General features: G+C 37.0%; 1 protein-coding gene across 5 annotated transcripts in view; it reads left to right on the top strand.

The window, feature by feature from the left end:
• Positions 1 to 17,263, top strand: part of HNRNPR (heterogeneous nuclear ribonucleoprotein R) — a 35,200-nt gene extending 17,937 nt beyond the window's left edge. For 3 of the 5 annotated variants that reach the window (XM_067723545.1, XM_067723523.1, XM_067723535.1), the window contains 6 exons: positions 3,813 to 3,989; positions 5,582 to 5,719; positions 7,159 to 7,371; positions 12,780 to 12,929; positions 15,724 to 15,845; positions 15,982 to 17,263. In XM_067723545.1, coding sequence (XP_067579646.1) covers positions 3,813 to 3,989; positions 5,582 to 5,719; positions 7,159 to 7,371; positions 12,780 to 12,929; positions 15,724 to 15,845; positions 15,982 to 16,594 — 1,413 coding nt within the window. In that variant the 3' untranslated portion in view covers positions 16,595 to 17,263. The remainder of the gene's footprint in view (positions 1 to 3,812; positions 3,990 to 5,581; positions 5,720 to 7,158; positions 7,372 to 12,779; positions 12,930 to 15,723; positions 15,846 to 15,981) is intronic. The other 2 variants (XM_067723554.1, XM_067723516.1) reach the window with 1 other exon arrangement.
• The last annotated feature ends 524 nt before the right edge of the window (positions 17,264 to 17,787 follow it).

The raw sequence follows: 17,787 nt of genomic DNA, 5'->3' as shown, positions 1-17,787 counted from the left end.
CTCTTTCCCATCACTGTCTCCTGTGTGGACATTTTATTTTAATTTTTTAAAATAAATATTTATTTATTTGGTTGCACCAGGTCTTAGTTGCAGCTGGTGGGCTCCGTAGGTGTGGCATGCAAACTCTTAGTTGTGGCATGCATGTGGGATCTAGTTCCCTGACCAGGGGTCAAACCTGGACCCCCTGCATTGGGAGCGCAGAGTCTTACCCAGTGCGCCACCAGGGAAGTCCCAGATCTTTTATTTTAATCACTGACCTATTTGTTGTTCTTCAGATAATGTCAGTTGTACTCCCCATCTTTTTGTACTTGTTCCATCACCTTGGAATGCTCTTTCCTCAGATTTTTACTTAATTTTCTCTCTTAGGTCTCAGTTCAAATTCACCTTTTCAGGGAGGCCCTTCTATTAAAATACAGCCTCTTCTTCCTTTATCCCTTTTCTTTGCTTTTTAAAAAAAATATTTGTTTATTTGGCTGCGCCAGGTCTTAGTTGGGGCTCGCAGGACTTTTTTTTTTTTTTTTTAGTTGCGGCATGTGGGATCTTTTAGTTGTGGCATGCAAACTCTTAGTTGCTACATGCATGTGAGATCTAGTTCCCTGACCAGGGATTGAACCCGGGCCCCCTGCATTGGGAATATGGAGTCTTAGCCACTGGGCCATCAGGGAAGTCCCCCTTTTCTTTGCTTTTATTTTTTTAGTTTTTTAAAAATAAATTTATTTTATTTATTTTTGGCTGCGTTGGGTCTTCATTGCTGTGTGTGGGCTTTCTCTAGTTTTGGCGGGTGGGGGCTACTCTTCATTGCGGTGTGCAGGCTTCTCATTGCGGTGGCTTCTCTTGTAGTGGAGCGTGGGCCCAAGGCGCGTGGGCTTCAATAGTTGTGGCATGCGGGCTCAGTAGTTGTGGTGCACGGGCTTAGTTGCTCTGTGGCATATGGGATCTTCCCAGACCAGGGCTCGAGCCCATGTCCCCTGCATTGGCAGGCAGATTCTTAACCACTGCACCACCAGGGAAGTCCCTTTGCTTTTATTTTACTTAGCCTTTAACATCTCCTGAAATCATATTGTTTATCTTTAAAAATTTTTCTTGTCAGTAGAATATAAGCTTCATTAATGCCTAGACCTGTCTGGTGTTCACTCTTATCTCTAGAATGTAGAAAAATGCATGGCTTATGAGTCCATGTCTCGTGAAAGGTCTGGACAAGTTCTCTGAATAGGAAGGGAGCCAGTTATCTGTATAGGGTAGCATTATACATTGGAGCAACTTCAGCTTATATTTAAAAAATAAATTGGATATGGATGGGAATGGGAGGGATTAAAAATATCTGAGGTTTTTATGAGAGTATTATTTCCTCAGTCATCTTGGGGTGGAGGGGGAGAGCAGAAATTACGTTCTCCCAAGAGAAATGTGGGGAAAATCAGAGGAGCCAACTGACAAGGGTGGGTTTTAGTCATTTTGATTTTCGGATAAAGGAAACGTTTGTTATAAATATATTATACCTTTATTGTAAAATATTTAGAAAATATAATAAGGAGAATAAAATTAGAGTAGTTTTTTTCATGCATTGATAACAACTTTTAATATTCTGATACATAGTCATTCTTATCTATACATACATTTATAATCGAAAACCAGAAATTGGCGTTGCTGAACTTACTGATGATTTGGGGTAAAATCAGGACTATCAGAGGAAATGTTTAATAGGTAGTTGGAGATATAGAATTAGGTCTCAGGATGTATGGGATGTATTGGGAGATGACTGTAGAGTTGTAGCCTTTGGGAATGGATATGATCCTTATGAGTGAAGAAAATACAGTGAATTATGGGAAATAGGGCCATAACTTTGGGAAACATGCAGATTATTATTAGATGGATAGACAAATCACCATGGAAAGGATAGAGGAGTAGTTAAAGATTAAGACCAGGTTAGTGGAGGATTCTGAAAGCTTAAGGGAAGAGAATTTTCAGAAGATAACATCACCAGTGTTAATGCTTGTTGAGAAGGCAAGGATGATGAGACTGAGGAAGGAAAGACTTCTGAATTTGGTCCTTAGAAGTCCATTAGTGACGTTAGGGCATACAGTTTAGTGATAGAAGAAGCAGCCAATTTTTAGAGAGTTAAAGAGAGCGTAGATGCAAGTACTTTTCAGAGTGAGCTTTTATTAGAAAGATGGTTCTGTAGGGATGTCACTCAGATGATGCCTGATGTCTTATTTATACTTCTCGTAGCTGCACAGTACTAAGCATACAGTAGATGTGTTGAAAAGAATAACTGCATGAGTGAAATAAAACAGATAGGGGCCATGTGTTCAAAGCATTTAAAAGTGAAAGGAAAGATACAGGCTAAAAAAGGGTTTTTTTGTTTGTATTTTGTTTTGTTATGGGAGATTTGGCATGTTTGAAGACGGAGGAACCACTGGGAAGGAGAGAATGCACTGAGCAAAATAGGACAGTTGAAGAGATGAAGATTTGCGATTATTTCCAGAAGAAGGTAGTGAGAAGAAATGGGCTTATTTATTAGGGTTAAGGAGCTAACCTTTTTTTGGAAAGGAGGTAAATTTCTGAGGTATAAAGGAAAGAAGTGAAAATAGATGTTGAGAAAGGTTTTTAAGACTGAGAGGAAAGAATGTTAGGAAACCAATGGCTTTTCAGGTGATCTCCTTAGAATGAGGTTTAGTGAACGGGGATTGGAGACTTCAAGGAAGTAGACAAATGAGAATAGCTGTCGTGTGAGAATTGTGCTAGAGATTTAGAAGAAGACGTCAAGTTTTACCAGGTAGCAGTGAAGGTGAATCTGATTATTTTGAAAAGGATTGTCTTAAGATAGCACAACTGTAGTAGAGCTTAATACCAGAAACTTAATCTCCAGTAATAATATTGGCATCTTTTGGATTGCTGTTATTATTACTTCATTCATCAGGTCATTTCAGAATATGAAATGCTGATGTCGATGAGTTTCACTAAAAAATTCATCTCATGCAAACACTAATATACTCTTTAAGACTTTGTGTGTGGATTGCAAATGTTTTAACATAAAAGATTATTTTCAATGTTGCTGACATGGTGGAAATTTGAAGAAAATTGTAGTCTGATATTAAATACTGAGAGGGTTTCTGATTGTTTGATTCTAATTTATCATTCTTATATAACTTAATCCTACTTACTATTTAATTCTAACTAAGCACACAAAATCTTCAAATGTTGAAAATTTTTTTCATACTTACTTAAAATGTAATATCCTGATAGAGAAAGGGATAGATTGAAGCACTGGAGTTTTTTTTTTTTAAGCCACACAGCATGTGGGATCTTAGTTCCCTGACCAGGGATTGAACCCGCGCCCCCTGCATTGGAAGGGCCGAGTCTTAACCACTGGACCACCAGGGAAGTACCAGCACTGGAGTTCTAAGTAGTAAAGAATTTGGAGTTGAGGAGGAAATATGAGGAAGACCTCATCAATCTTTTTGTTCAATTATTGTTTTTATAAAAATGCAGAGGTATTTCCATGAAGATTTATACATGCCTTTCTGTTTTTTGTGAGAAAAAAACAAATTATAAAAATTCAGAATTTAGAGTTACTACAAATTTTGCACACTTTTATTAATCATTTTCCATTTTTCAATATAGAATATTGTTCTTTGTTGATGCCCTGAAAGTCATTATAATAAAAACTAAGGTTAGCTTTGCAAGATTCAAATTGTCCCCATTTTTCCTTAACCATCTTTCTGTCCCCACCCCTTAAAAAAAAGGCAACTGGGCTTTGTGGCTCTAAAATCAAATGCTTACATTGGGATTCTAACACAGAGGTTTTATTTCAGGTCTTTGTAGGTAAAATACCAAGAGATTTATATGAGGATGAGTTGGTGCCCCTTTTTGAAAAGGCTGGTCCCATTTGGGATCTACGTCTTATGATGGATCCACTGTCTGGTCAGAACAGAGGGTATGCATTTATCACCTTCTGTGGAAAGGAAGCTGCACAGGAAGCTGTTAAACTGGTATGTGATAAGCAAATGCCCACTGTCTAGCAAGTCATTTGAGAGAAATACCTCAATTAAAAACATTTGCAGTTAACATTGTTTCACTTTCTTTAGTTTTTGCTTTGAAAGTTTTTATATTGACTGAGTTGGTATGTGACCGTTGGCTATTTTTTTCTGATTATAAAAGTAAAAAAGAAATGAAAGTACCCAAGAAATAAGGTGTTAGAGAAAGTCTCCCGTAATTCTAAGAAGTTATTTATTAGAGTGATTAGTATCTAAAGTTTCATTGAATATTTGGCTTCTGCAGGTCTCTCTTTTGATCTTAGACAAAAATGTCAGTTCTTGCTGTTAAACTTTAGGGTAGGATTCTTAAAGTGTGATGAAGTCTGGGATGGGTTCTCGGGAACATAACTGGGCAACAGTGACTTTTAGGACACAATTCAGGAAATGGCTATGAATCTCTTTTGTTTTTGTCATAGCCTAATCATACAGTTTATTTTCTAAGTATATTCTTGTTCTTTCCTATCTCTTTGTTTCCAAGCCCTCCAGTTCTCTCTGTCTTTAATCTTTCTCTCTTTTTCTACTGTTTTATAACCAATCTAGTAATTTCCTTTGTGTAGGGCCTTTTACCCTTTGTACTTATTCCAGAGTAGTAGTAGTAGTAGTAGTAGTATTAACAGTTATGCCAATTAAGTATATCTTTACTCCTATTCTGTTAAGATACAACCCTCTCAGTAACCCAAAATAGCAATATCGTTGTTCCTTGGCATATTCTTTTGCCAGACAGCTAAAGGCCTCACTTAGTCTAGTTCTAGTTCTTCTAGAATAGTAACCTCTTTCACCAAGGCTTTTGGTTTTATTAGTTGCCTCAAAATTAGTTTTACTTGTAGCTTGACCCAGATTTTCGTTTTTATTACGGACTTTTCCTTCCAGTTTGTTTATTCAGTACCGAGAAGTTTCAAAGCTTTATTTCCTTGTTTCTGACAACATATGGATGATTTTTTTTAAAAATTACATATCTTTTAGTAAACTAATAGGTAAGTAATGTTAAGCCATTAAAAAGCTAAAGTTTATCAAGGAAATCATCACCATAGCCATTTAAATGAAACATTTTTTATTCCTATCATTTCATAATTTTATAAGTATTGTGTTCGACATGTAGTTTCAGATGTTGGAATTCTATGTTTTATGTAAAATGTGAAATTCTTCTAAATTTCTTTACATTGATTAAACATAGCTGGTATTCCTTATATATTGTTATTTTGCCTGTGGCTTATCTATATCTGATTTCATCTCCAAGGGCAGATGAATGATCAGTCTCAGGTATTTTTTCTGAAATTCTCTGGGAGAAAATCTTCAGATAGATAATACTGAAATATGAGATCAGATCTTTTTAAAGATAAAGTGAATAGCAGTGAAGGTTAAAACTAAAACGAGAGGCTGTAACAGGTTTAAAAATACACATTTTATGTTACGGCAAGCATGAGGGAACTCCGTGAGTTCATGAGGCAGGGAGTATTTGACCTTAAATTGTTCAGTTTTTTAGCTTGAGATCAGTTGTTCTGAGTTTGGGGTGGTTGTGGGGTGTCTGGTTCTTTTCTTCCTTTCAGTGTGACAGCTATGAAATTCGCCCTGGTAAACACCTTGGAGTGTGCATTTCTGTGGCAAACAACAGGCTTTTTGTTGGATCAATTCCGAAGAATAAGACTAAAGAAAACATTCTGGAAGAATTCAGTAAAGTCACAGGTAAAACAAAAATGTATTTAGAAATTAGTTTTGGGAAATCTGTGGTACTATTTATAGGTGCAGAAAAACGAGGTGTATCTTAATCTAAGAATTCACATGTCTATTCAGTGTCTAAATTGCCTCCTTCTTCTTTTTAGTGGTTTGGACTAAGCAGCTTCCCTCGTAGCCTCAATTTCTTGGAATGTCCTCTTTACTTTGCCTTAATTGAACCCTAGCTTTTGACACAGTCTTTGCCCTATAGCTCAAGTGAAGGAAGGCTTTTTTCCCCCTTGACATTCAATGTGCTTTAGGGCTAAGGGGATGAGAGTTCTTAATCCTCCTTCTTCCTCTTACGTTGTCTAGATCAGATTTTTCCAAATTTCCAATTTTAAATCCATGGAAGTGATTGAAAAGAACATTTTATATCACAGATTTATATACACTTATATATAACTGAAACAAAATTTAACAAAATTATATTTTCGCTTACTGCATATGATTTAGTCTGACATTTCCTATTCCATTTCATTGTTTTAAATGCTAATGGAGATCCACTAATGCTAGCTGCATTTAAAAAAAAACTTTTAGACGATTACTTCTCCATCCCATATAAAAACCATTATTTCTTTACATTTTTGTCATCCAGACATATACTACAGATAAACAATCCTTTCTCCCTCCTTCAAACTGTCACCTGTTGCTCTTCTGGTTTCAGTCTTGCATTAATTGAAGATTTTTTCTGGTTCACAGTCTTTCTCTCTTCTGCCCGAAATTGACTTATTGTTAGTACTTTTAACATCTATGTGGATGAACCATCCAGTGCTGTAACCTCCTAGTTTTATGACTGCCTCATCTCTGGTCCTTCACTTCAGCTCTCCCACATCCAAATCACATTCTGGATCTTGCTGCTGGGAGTAAAATCTAAGCACTCTTAAGGATATGGATGGTATTTAAAAGTAGGGACCACCTAGAAAGAACATATATGGAAAGATGAGGGTACAGGACTAAGACCAGAGGTACACTGGTTTTAAGCAATTACTTTTATTCTTGGTAAAAATAGTAACTTTTAAAAAGTTAGATTCAAGGATGATTTTTGGTCATGATTAGTTGTTGAATGTTCTCTTGGATTTATATTATAATTTTGTTTTTAATTTCCTTGGTAGTATTTTCATAAATTTTAAGCTCACGTTATGTCAAACACTCTAAAACATTCTTGTATGTCAGAATACAGTAGTTGGACTTGTTTATGGCTGTACCTTCAGGATCCCTAAAATTAAAAGGGAACATAAAATACTGTCCCTAGCTCCATATCTAATAACGCTGATTTAATTGTCTACTAGGTAATTAGCAAATCATTTTGAGGCTTCTTCAGTTATGTTTTGCTCTTCGGCAAGTGGATTTAGGTCTGCCTAATCGCTAAATGTGTGGTGGATGCTTTTGGCTTATATATCTGGCTGTTGGTTTAACAGAGGGTTTGGTGGACGTTATTCTCTATCATCAACCCGATGACAAAAAGAAGAATCGGGGGTTCTGCTTCCTTGAGTATGAGGATCACAAGTCAGCAGCACAAGCCAGACGCCGGCTGATGAGTGGAAAAGTAAAAGTATGGGGAAATGTAGTTACGGTTGAATGGGCTGACCCTGTGGAAGAACCAGATCCAGAAGTCATGGCTAAGGTAAATGCAATTGCTTGGGTTGGGGGTGCGGTTGTCATTTAAATTTTGTACTCAGAATAATGCTCGAATATTTCAAATTTTACAGTAAATACAAATTGTAGCCCTTGATCTTAACTATTTAGACACCAAATTTAACAGTCTGTCTTGGTATCCAGCAATTTCCATTAACCATTCCTTTTTCTGCAGATTAAATGTGTAAAAGGAACTGAAATGAAATCCCTTCAATTAAGTGTTTAGTGCTAGGCACTATGAGAGATACAAAGGTAAAAAAGTTAAGAAAAGAAAAAAGACAAGGTCTTACTGAGTAAAGAGAGAAGTAATGTTCTGGTGATTATGAGTTATAATCTTCATTGACCATACTGTGACTTTTATTACATGGCCATGAATTATATTTTATTGAGATTTATAGTTTACTTTCCTTTTTCTTTTTAAACTGCCTTCATTTTTAATTTTTTTATTTATTATTTATTTATTTATGGCTGTGTTGGGTGTTCATTTCTGTGCGAGGGCTTTCTCCAGTTGTGGCAAGCGGGGGCCACTCTTCATCGCGGTGCGCGGGTCTCTCACTATCGCAGCCTCTCTTGTTGTGGAGCACAGACTCCAGACGCACAGGCTCAGTAGTTGTGGCTCACGGGCCTAGTTGCTCTGCAGCACGTGGGATCCTCCCAGACCAGGGCTCGAACCCGTGTCCCTCGCATTAGCAGGCAGATTCTCAACCACTGCGCTACCAGGGAAGCCCCATGTTTCTTTTTTTAAAGCTTTTCTTCTCTTTTTTCTTTTTTTTTTTTTTTTTTGCGGTACGCGGGCCTCTCATTGTTGTGGCCTCTCCCGTTGCGGAGCACAGGCTCCGGACGCGCAGGCTCTGCGGCCATGGCTCACGGGCCCAGCCGCTCCGCAGCATGTGGGATCTTCCCGGACCGGGGCACGAACCCGTGTCCCCTGCATCGGCAGGCGGACTCTCAAACACTGCGCCACCAGGGAAGCCCCATTTTTCTTTTTTTAAAGCTTTTCTTTTTTAATGATCAAGCTCCCTTAGAGTATTGTCTCCATGAAGACAGGCAAAGGGTTATCACGTTTGCTGTTATACCGTAGTGGCAAAATATGCATGACAAGTCCTGTAGCAGGCCCTCACTTTCCTCCTAAGTCCTGTACTTGCATTGCCAGGATCTCTGCCTGGTAAAGGATGGTTCCAAGGGTTCTGGTTCTTAGACTTTCCTCTGGGAGACTCCTGGGGTTGAAGGGACACATCTGAAGTTGCATCTCTGCTGCTTTTAGTGAGTTTTCGAGTATTTTGGTGTATGTCTCTTTCCTTTTCGGAGGCAGCAACTCTATGGATGGTGATAAATGAGTGGTTGGATTATTCTGGACTGAGAAGTCTTTTCCTCAAGCTTTTTATTCCAGATTCTGAGGAGACAGTCCTCACTCTTGATTAGTTTGGAGGAGAGCCCTAGTTTATACTAGCATGGTAAAAGTTTTTGTAAGCAAAAGCATTTTTGGATTAAGCAAGGAAGATTCATTGAGAATGAACTGGAGAGACTCAGATGTGTCACTCACTCTTTTTCTCATATTCTGTGAGTAGATAGGTGTCAAGGAAAGGAACTGGGAATCTAAAGAGCCCTGATTTTTTATTTTTATTTATTACTAGCTTGATTTTAATTCCACTTGTTTCTTCACAAAGTCACAATTGTGACTTTGAGCAAACTTACTGAATTTGGATGTTATCTATTTTATTGGAGTTGGATAAATCTCTTTACAAGATCTCTTACAACTTTGAATCTACCTTGTGGAAACTGTAGCCTGTATTGCATTTTGTATAAAAACATTTTAAAAATAACTTACAGATTGAGAGGGGAATAACATCCCCCAGAATATCTAAAGTGTAGCTAGTAATTTGCTTATTCGACCCCTTTTCACATACCTCTGGTAACCTTTCAGATTGAAATTCATCTTAAATCTTTTTATAAGATTAGAAAAACCTCATGATTTTATTCTAGTAACTATTCTTCCTGGATCAAAAACAAGTTTCAGAATGAAAAGGAAGCCTCTATAAACTTGAACAATACCGATTTGAATAAACTTGATTGAATAATGCTCCTTTATTGTTTTCTGTTCCAGGGTTGGGCAAGGGGGAGTATACCCAATAGTGTAAAGCTTCTGCTGTTGATTCACTGTATCAGTGTTATCATTCATTGAAGATTTTTTTGCCAAGTTGGGTCATTTTTATAATCAACCAGAACCAAAGAGCCTAAATGTATCTTTCTTTTTTTTTAATTTTAATATTGGATTATAGTTTGATTTACAGTGTTATGTTAGTTTCAGGTGTACATAAATATATCTTTCTTAAAGGGACCTTTTTCCTACTGAATGTTTTAAACACAGTTTCAACTAGTAATTTTTATATAGGATGCTTTGGTTTCATCTCAGAAAAGAATAAAAGGTCCATGTTGAGTTTTAAAAAAAAACGTAAATAAACCAATTGGAGGCCTGTCTAATGTAGAAATCAGACTTCAGTATGACAACATTGAGAAAGACAAAGGGTGTAATGATAGAGGTGGAAAACTTTCCTCCCTTGAATTAATGTCTTCTCCCAAAATCCTTTTTACTCAGATAGCCGTTTATCTGAGGCGACTTGTTCGGTAGGTGTGTTAATTTTTTTTTTTTTTTTGAATGAGTAATGTATTTCCTTAGTTCACAAATCAAAATTATACATAGAAATTCATCCTAAATCCTAAGTAGGAAGTCCTACTTCCACCTCTAGCCCCATCTACCATGTCCTCCTTGTCCCTTGCAGACATCCAGTGTTAATGGTCTCTGGTTTGTCCTTTTAGTGCTTCCTTGGACAAACACAGGCAAATATTAGTATATATTCTTTCCTTCCCTACTTTTTACACAAATGGTTACTGGTAGCTGTATTAATGATCTATGTTTGCTTTATTCACTGTCATATTTCATCTCATCTCATATATTTCAGCTCTAAGGAAATATACCGTTATTTTATGTACCACTAAGAAATTATAAAATGCTGCCAATTAAACTATGACAAGTGCTTATCTGTCACATTGACTGTAAATTGGATCCGTATTTGGAGGTATAAAAATGGGGAAAAAATCTTAGCAACAGTGTATCCTCGCATTTTTTTCAAAGTAGCTCTTAGAGCTCTTCTTAATTTTTTGACTACACAATTTTCCGTTTTGTAGATGTACCATATACCATAGTATATTCAACCAGCTGGGCATTGGATGTTTCTAATCTTTTGTTATTATAGTACTCCAGTGAGTAAGCTTATATTGTTTCAGTTAATTCAAGTGCAAATATGTCTGTAGGATAGATTCTTGAGGGTAGAATTGTGGGCCAAAGGGTAAATGCATCTGTAATTATTAAGATACTGACCATATTCTCTGTAGGAGGTGTACTTGTATTCTGCTCCCCACCAGCAGAATATAACAGGCTGATGTTCCTCATCCTTGTCAAAAGAGGATAGGACCAAACTTCTGGGTTTTGCCAAATCTCATAACAAATGGTACCTCAAAGCTGTTATGATTTGCTTCTCTTTACTATGCATGCGTGAGTTTACGTTTTTTATACATTTAAGGACCATTTGTGTTTCTTTGTATGAACCATGTATTCATGAATTTTGCCTATCTTTCCATTCATTTTGTTTTTCTGTTGATCTTTTTCTTATTTTCTGGAGCTCTGATATGAAAGAGATTAACTCTATGATATAAGTTGTTTTTTGACTTTGCTTATGGTATTTTTCTACTGTGTAGAAGTCATTTCTTTTCAGTAGTTGAATTTTTCAGTCCTTCGTAGTTTATAGATTTTAAGTCACAAAGCCTTCTCCAAGGTCAGTGTTACATAAAGGAATTGCCTTTATTTTCTTCTAATGCTTTCAACATCCCCCCCCTTTAAAATTTTTTATCTATTTGGACTTTATCCTGGTGTATAGTGTGAGGTATGGATCCAATTTTCATCTTTATTCAGATTAACACTACACTGATTAAATGATTTAAGCATTGAATTGATAGAGTTTGTTATGTCTAGTAGGGCTAGTCTCTAAATTTTATTCTTATTTTTTTCCTGGCTCTTCCTGCTTGTTTATTTTTTCATATGAACTTTAGAATCAACACATCCAGTTCTGGGGGGTAAAAACAAAAATTTGTTGTTTTAGGGGGTCTTAGGGACCATATTAAATTTGTAAATTAACGTGGTAATAAATATATTTTGGTTCCTTGAAGGTCCTGTTCACAGTATTAGTTACTTTTAACGACATGGCAGGAGAAGGAACTGATAATTTATATAAATTGGTAACTAACAGAATCATTTTCTTGGTACTTTTCATACTTTCTATCATAGCACTTTTTTTTTTAATTGAAGTATAGTTGATTTACAATGTTTTGCCAGTCTGCTGTACAGCAGAGTGACTCGGTTATACACATATATACAATTTTTTGAATATTCTTTTGTATTATGGTTTATCACAGGGTATTGAATATAGTTCCCTGTGCTATACAGTAGGACCTTGTTTATCCATTCTAAATATAATAGTTTGCATCCACCGACCCCAAACTCCCAGTCCATCCCTCCCCCCGCCCCGCCCCCCGTCCCCAGCCCTTGGCAACCACAAGTCTGTTCTTCACGTCTGTATCACAGCACTTTTTTTTTTAACACTTCCATAAATTGCCATTTATTTTCTTTATAATCTTAACATTTTAGTAGATTTACAATACCCTATTTTTGAACAGTTTTGTATACTTTTTTTAGCATTAATCTGTATACCATTTATCTTACTAAAAATAGTGTACAGAAATACAGTAGCACAGTATCATTAGCATCCAAGTTACAATATACTTCTTTTTTTTTTTTTTACACACACACACTGTATTTTATTTTTACAAGAGATAAATAAAGTGACACCAAGCATTGTAAATGGATGACCACAACAAAAGCAGCAATGATTGCAATCACCAAACACGAAACACTCATACTATGTCATAATATTGACATTCAGTCCAGGAATCCTCCACTGTAACAGCTCCTTTACTTTGCAGTGAAAATTGATTTGTATATTTTCTGCCTCTGAGTCCTTGTGGGATTTTTTTTTTTTATTCAAACAGAAAGTCACAGAAATTATAATCATTGCTCATCAGTTTGCTCAGTCCCATGTAATTAATTTTTTTATCTTGATCTTTTGTTAGCACTTTTATGAATTCATCAGTTTTCCATTAGAGTTCTGAAAATGCTTATTTATTCAGTTCAGCAGTATAGTCAGTTACCAGATCACAGCACTTTTAATACTTAATGTTTTAGAGAAGAAAAGCCTATGCCATGAAGATAAGAAGAAATACTTTAATATAGGACTTCAGCTAAAATTAAGTAGCCAATGCCAATTTGTATATTTGTTATATTAGGTGAAAGTTTTATTTGTGAGAAACTTGGCTACTACAGTGACAGAAGAAATACTGGAAAAGTCGTTTTCTGAATTCGGAAAACTTGAAAGAGTGAAGAAGTTGAAAGATTATGCATTTGTTCATTTCGAAGACAGAGGAGCAGCTGTTAAGGTAGAAAATTTTTAATTTTGTTTTTTGATACTTGAATTTTGTTGAAACTTGCTAAACACATAAAGTGACTTTAAAAGCAAATAAAATTGTTTTCAGCTTTTACCGAACTCTGGAACTTTCTTTTAATAATCTCTGTGAAGTGGTAGTAGTATAACAGGTAAGACTCCATATTTCAAAGCCTAATTATTACTAACTGGGTTTGTGATCTCAGGCAAGTTATTTTCAATCTCTCTGTTATTTTTATAAGCCTAAGGTTTGATAGCATGATACCTTGAAAATGTTACAAGGAATAGTAATTAGCCGGTATAAATACTAAAATGGTAATGAGTGTATCGTAACTACTTTGTTTACCTTGGTTTGTGGACCTGTGAATGGAACTGAGCAGTGTACATGGCTTTATACCTAGTACAACACATTTAATTCAGTAGCTGTGCTCTGAGGGAATGGTTAGTTCTTCATAGTTTTGCCTTTCTTTAGTCATTTTAGAATCCTCATAGTATTGACTGTGTTTTGCCAGTTTCAGTAGTTGTTAGAAATATTTCTTGCATGGAATAGTTAATTTATTTGTTGATGATAGTATTGGAAAGTGTGAAACAAGTCTTTTCATAAGGTGTCTAGAACATATAACCCGAATACTCTGCTGCTTTCTGATGATAATGGATCAGTACCATCCTTAGTGGGTGAAATTTCAGGTTTCTTCTTCCTCTTGTTCCTCTCTCCTTTTTGGCGGAAGGCGGGGGAGGGGTGGAGGGGAGGGGGATGACAAGACAAAATAAAAGCTTTTTTATGTAATTGGGGAGATAGATCCGAAATCCTTGATGACTCAGGCCTGGTTCTTTTTCTACATGTTCTGTCGGTTAAAGTGATGCCACCTCTAATATGAGCAGTTTTTGTTTCCTGCTCAGGGTACTGCTTTAAAATGTGCCTTGTAGAATCTTTGACTAGTTAGAATTTATTGGTTTGCTTTTTGATGGAAGCTAATTAGTGAGACAATATTGCTTATAAAATTCACAGCTTAATACAGAATTTAATGTGTGGCTTTTGAATTGCCAGTGGTACGAAGGACAGATAACTAATACATGTATACCTTCTAAATACTCCTTTTGAATCAGTTGGTATTAAATAACTGGTTGTTCGTAATTTAAAATAATTTTCAAGGGTGGTTTGCCAAAGAAGTCTCTGAAATTACAAGATTTCTAGCTCAGTAACTGGAAATCAGGATGGCCAGAGGGGAGAGTAGACAGATGCTCCACTCTTTTGTTTATACCAGGAAGCTTTTATAGACTCATTTAGTTGCTTTAGTTGAAGCAGCCAAAAGCTAAGGTGGTAAAGGGGAAAAACTAGTTAGAGGAAGATACTGATTTAATCTTTGTCTAGATACTTGTAAAGCACTAAATATTCTTTATGGATAGAGCATTTTATTATGTATATCCAGAGAGGAAAAGGTTGTATAGGGAACAGAAAAGCTGTGGTGAGGAGGTGATACTTTGTTACTGAGTTACCTGAACCCTGAACCCTATGGCAGAGCCTATTAGGTGGAACTACATAAATAAAAAACTAGAGCCTAGAATACTTTTGATTACTGCTTTCCAGGTGAGTACTTGAATCTTCATTAGTTCAGGCCTTTGCTAGGCTTTGTGCTTTTAACTATTCAGGCAAAGTGTGTTCCAGGTTAAGCATTGTGGGGGGGACCTAGGCTTTTTTTGGTCAGTATCTTATTGAATTTCACTGATAGCCTCATTTATGTTTCAGATCCTTAAAATTTTTATAGATCAACAGTTTAAGACTTACATGTTGAATGCCACATGTTTAAAAATTTGAATTCTGAAAAGTTTGTTACTACTGGCAGTTTTTCCAGTTGTGAATTTACTGCTTTGGTTTGGCTAAGCTTGGAAGTTATTTAGAATTAAGTTTTTGGATTTAAGTAGCAGCAACAGGCAGCTCTCTGGCAATCTTTTATCTTTTTTTATTTTTATTTATTTTTATTATTTATTTATTCATTTATTTAATTTTTGGCTGCATTGGGTCTTCACTGCATGCGGGTTTTCTCTGGTTGCTGAGAGTGGGGGCTACTCTTCGTTGTGGTGCACAGGCTTCTCATTGCGGTGGCTTCTCGTTGCGGAGCACAGGCTCTAGGCGCGTGGGCTTCAGTAGTTGTGGCACACAGGCTTCAGTAGTTGTGGCTCGCGGGCTCTAGAATGCAGGCTCAGTAGTTGTGGCGCCCGGGCTTAGTTGCTCCGCGGCATGTGGGATCTTCCCTGACCAGGGCTCGAACCCGTGTCCCCTGCATTGGCAGGCGGATTATTAACCACTGTGCCACCAGGGAATCCCCAATCTTTTTATCGGTTTTTTTTTGCGGTATGTGGGCCTCTTACTGTTGTGGCCTCTCCTGTTGCGGAGCGCAGGCTCCGGACGCACAGGCTCAGCGGCCATGGCTTACGGGCCCAACCGCTCCACGGCATGTGGGATCTTCCCAGACCGGAGCACGAACCCGTGTCCCCTGCATCGGCAGGTGGACTCTCAACCACTGTGCCACCAGGGAAGCCCTATCTTTTTAAATATAATGGTAGGACATCAGTTTTGTTCTCAACATAATTTACACATAAGAAAGTAAGATTGAGGGGAACAAGTACTTTCTTTGTGTATTTTTTTTAACTTGGTGGGTATATTCATTTTGCAAATTAAAATAGTTGTGAAGTAAATTGCTTATCAAGTGTGTTAATGGCAGAGATATGTTTGTTATGTTTAAAGTACTGTTGTGTGTAAAGTAAATTTATTTCCTAATTTTGTATAGGCCATGGATGAAATGAATGGCAAAGAAATAGAAGGGGAAGAAATTGAAATAGTCTTAGCCAAGCCACCAGACAAGAAAAGGAAAGAGCGCCAAGCTGCTAGACAGGCCTCCAGAAGCACTGCGTGAGTCTACATTTTAGTAAATACATCTTTGAACAGAGAATAACTTGGTAACAGAGATCAGGTAATTTAAAAAGTCAGGAAGAGTCTTGAAGCAAACTAATTTGTTTTTTCTTTTCTCCCTTCCCTCCATTGCTAGGTATGAAGATTATTACTATCACCCTCCTCCTCGTATGCCACCTCCAATTAGAGGTCGGGGTCGTGGTGGGGGGAGAGGTGGATATGGCTACCCTCCAGATTACTATGGCTATGAAGATTACTATGATGATTACTATGGTTATGATTATCATGACTATCGTGGAGGCTATGAAGATCCCTACTACGGCTATGATGATGGCTATGCAGTAAGAGGAAGAGGAGGAGGAAGGGGAGGGCGAGGTGCTCCACCACCACCAAGGGGGCGGGGAGCACCACCTCCAAGAGGTAGAGCTGGCTATTCACAAAGGGGGGCACCTTTGGGACCACCAAGAGGCTCTAGGGGTGGCAGAGGGGGTCCTGCACAACAGCAGAGAGGCCGTGGTTCCCGTGGATCTCGGGGCAACCGTGGGGGCAATGTAGGAGGCAAGAGAAAGGCAGATGGGTACAACCAACCTGATTCCAAGCGCCGTCAGACCAACAACCAACAGAACTGGGGTTCCCAGCCCATCGCTCAACAGCCGCTTCAGCAAGGTGGTGACTATTCTGGTAACTATGGTTACAATAATGACAACCAGGAATTTTATCAGGATACTTATGGGCAACAGTGGAAATAGACAAGTGAGGGCTTGAAAATGATACTGGCAAGATACGATTGGCTCTAGATCTACATCCTTCAAAAAAAAAATTGGCTTATCTGTTTCATCTTTAAGTAGCAATTTGCTGCCATTTGTATTGGGCTGAAGAAATCACTATTGTGTATATACTCAAGTCTTTTTATTTTTTCCTCTTTTCATAAATGCTCTTGGACATTATTGGGCTTGCAGAGTTCCCTTATTCTGGGAGTTACAATGCTTTTATCCTTTCAGGCTTCATTTTAGCTTCAAAACAAGCTGAGCACACTGTTAAATCATGATTTTGCAGAACCTTTGGTTTTGGACAGCTTCATTTTTTGGATTTGGGATAGATTACCTAGCAGTATGGAGTATGCTGTAAATAAAAATACAAGCTAGTGCTTTGTCTTAGTAGTTTTAAGAAATTAAAGCAAACAAATTTAAGTTTTCTTGTATTGAAAATAACCTATGATTGTATGTTTTGCATTCCTAGAAGTAGGTCAACTGTGTTTTTAAATTGTTATAACTTCACACCTTTTTGAAATCTGCCCTACAAAATTTGTTTGGCTTAAACGTCAAAGCCGTGACAATTTGTTCTTTGATGTGATTGTATTTCCAATTTCTTGTTCATGTAAGATTTCAATAAAACTCAAAAATCTATTCAAAACATTACCTATTTCAAATTCAATTGTGTCCTAAAACATTATTTTATTCGTAATCCTTGCAAGGAATATTGTTTTCCAACTATAACTGCCTATGTGAGTGATCAAATTCATGCAAAATTTGTCTATTCCAGTATGTATCGTGGATATCAGACTGAGAATTAGACTAAATTCTAGTATTTATTCCAAATAGCACTGCACTGATTGATGTTCTCTCATAGTCTTTCCTAATTTGGCAATTTTATCCTTTATTTTTATTAAAAACAGGTTCAAAGGCTTTTGAACATTCTTGCAGGCATTGGATAATTTGCGTTAAATAAAATGGGGTTGGGGAAGCAGACTGCAATTTATTTTGACCCACATTCTTTCTATAAAGGATAATTTGTTGTCTGAAGACCTTATTTGCTGGAGTGAATGTACATAACAGGAAAAAATGTTAGTACTGTGGCGTCAATTGCTCTGCGGACTAAACTTCATGTAAACTTTTAGTATACATGATTGTGACTACCACTTCAGTTACTGGTTTAGGAATAT

This window comes from Pseudorca crassidens, chromosome 2 (genome assembly GCF_039906515.1).
Source record: "Pseudorca crassidens isolate mPseCra1 chromosome 2, mPseCra1.hap1, whole genome shotgun sequence".
Classification (NCBI taxonomy): Eukaryota; Metazoa; Chordata; class Mammalia; order Artiodactyla; family Delphinidae; genus Pseudorca; species Pseudorca crassidens.
This window is presented reverse-complemented; position numbering and strand designations above follow the sequence as displayed.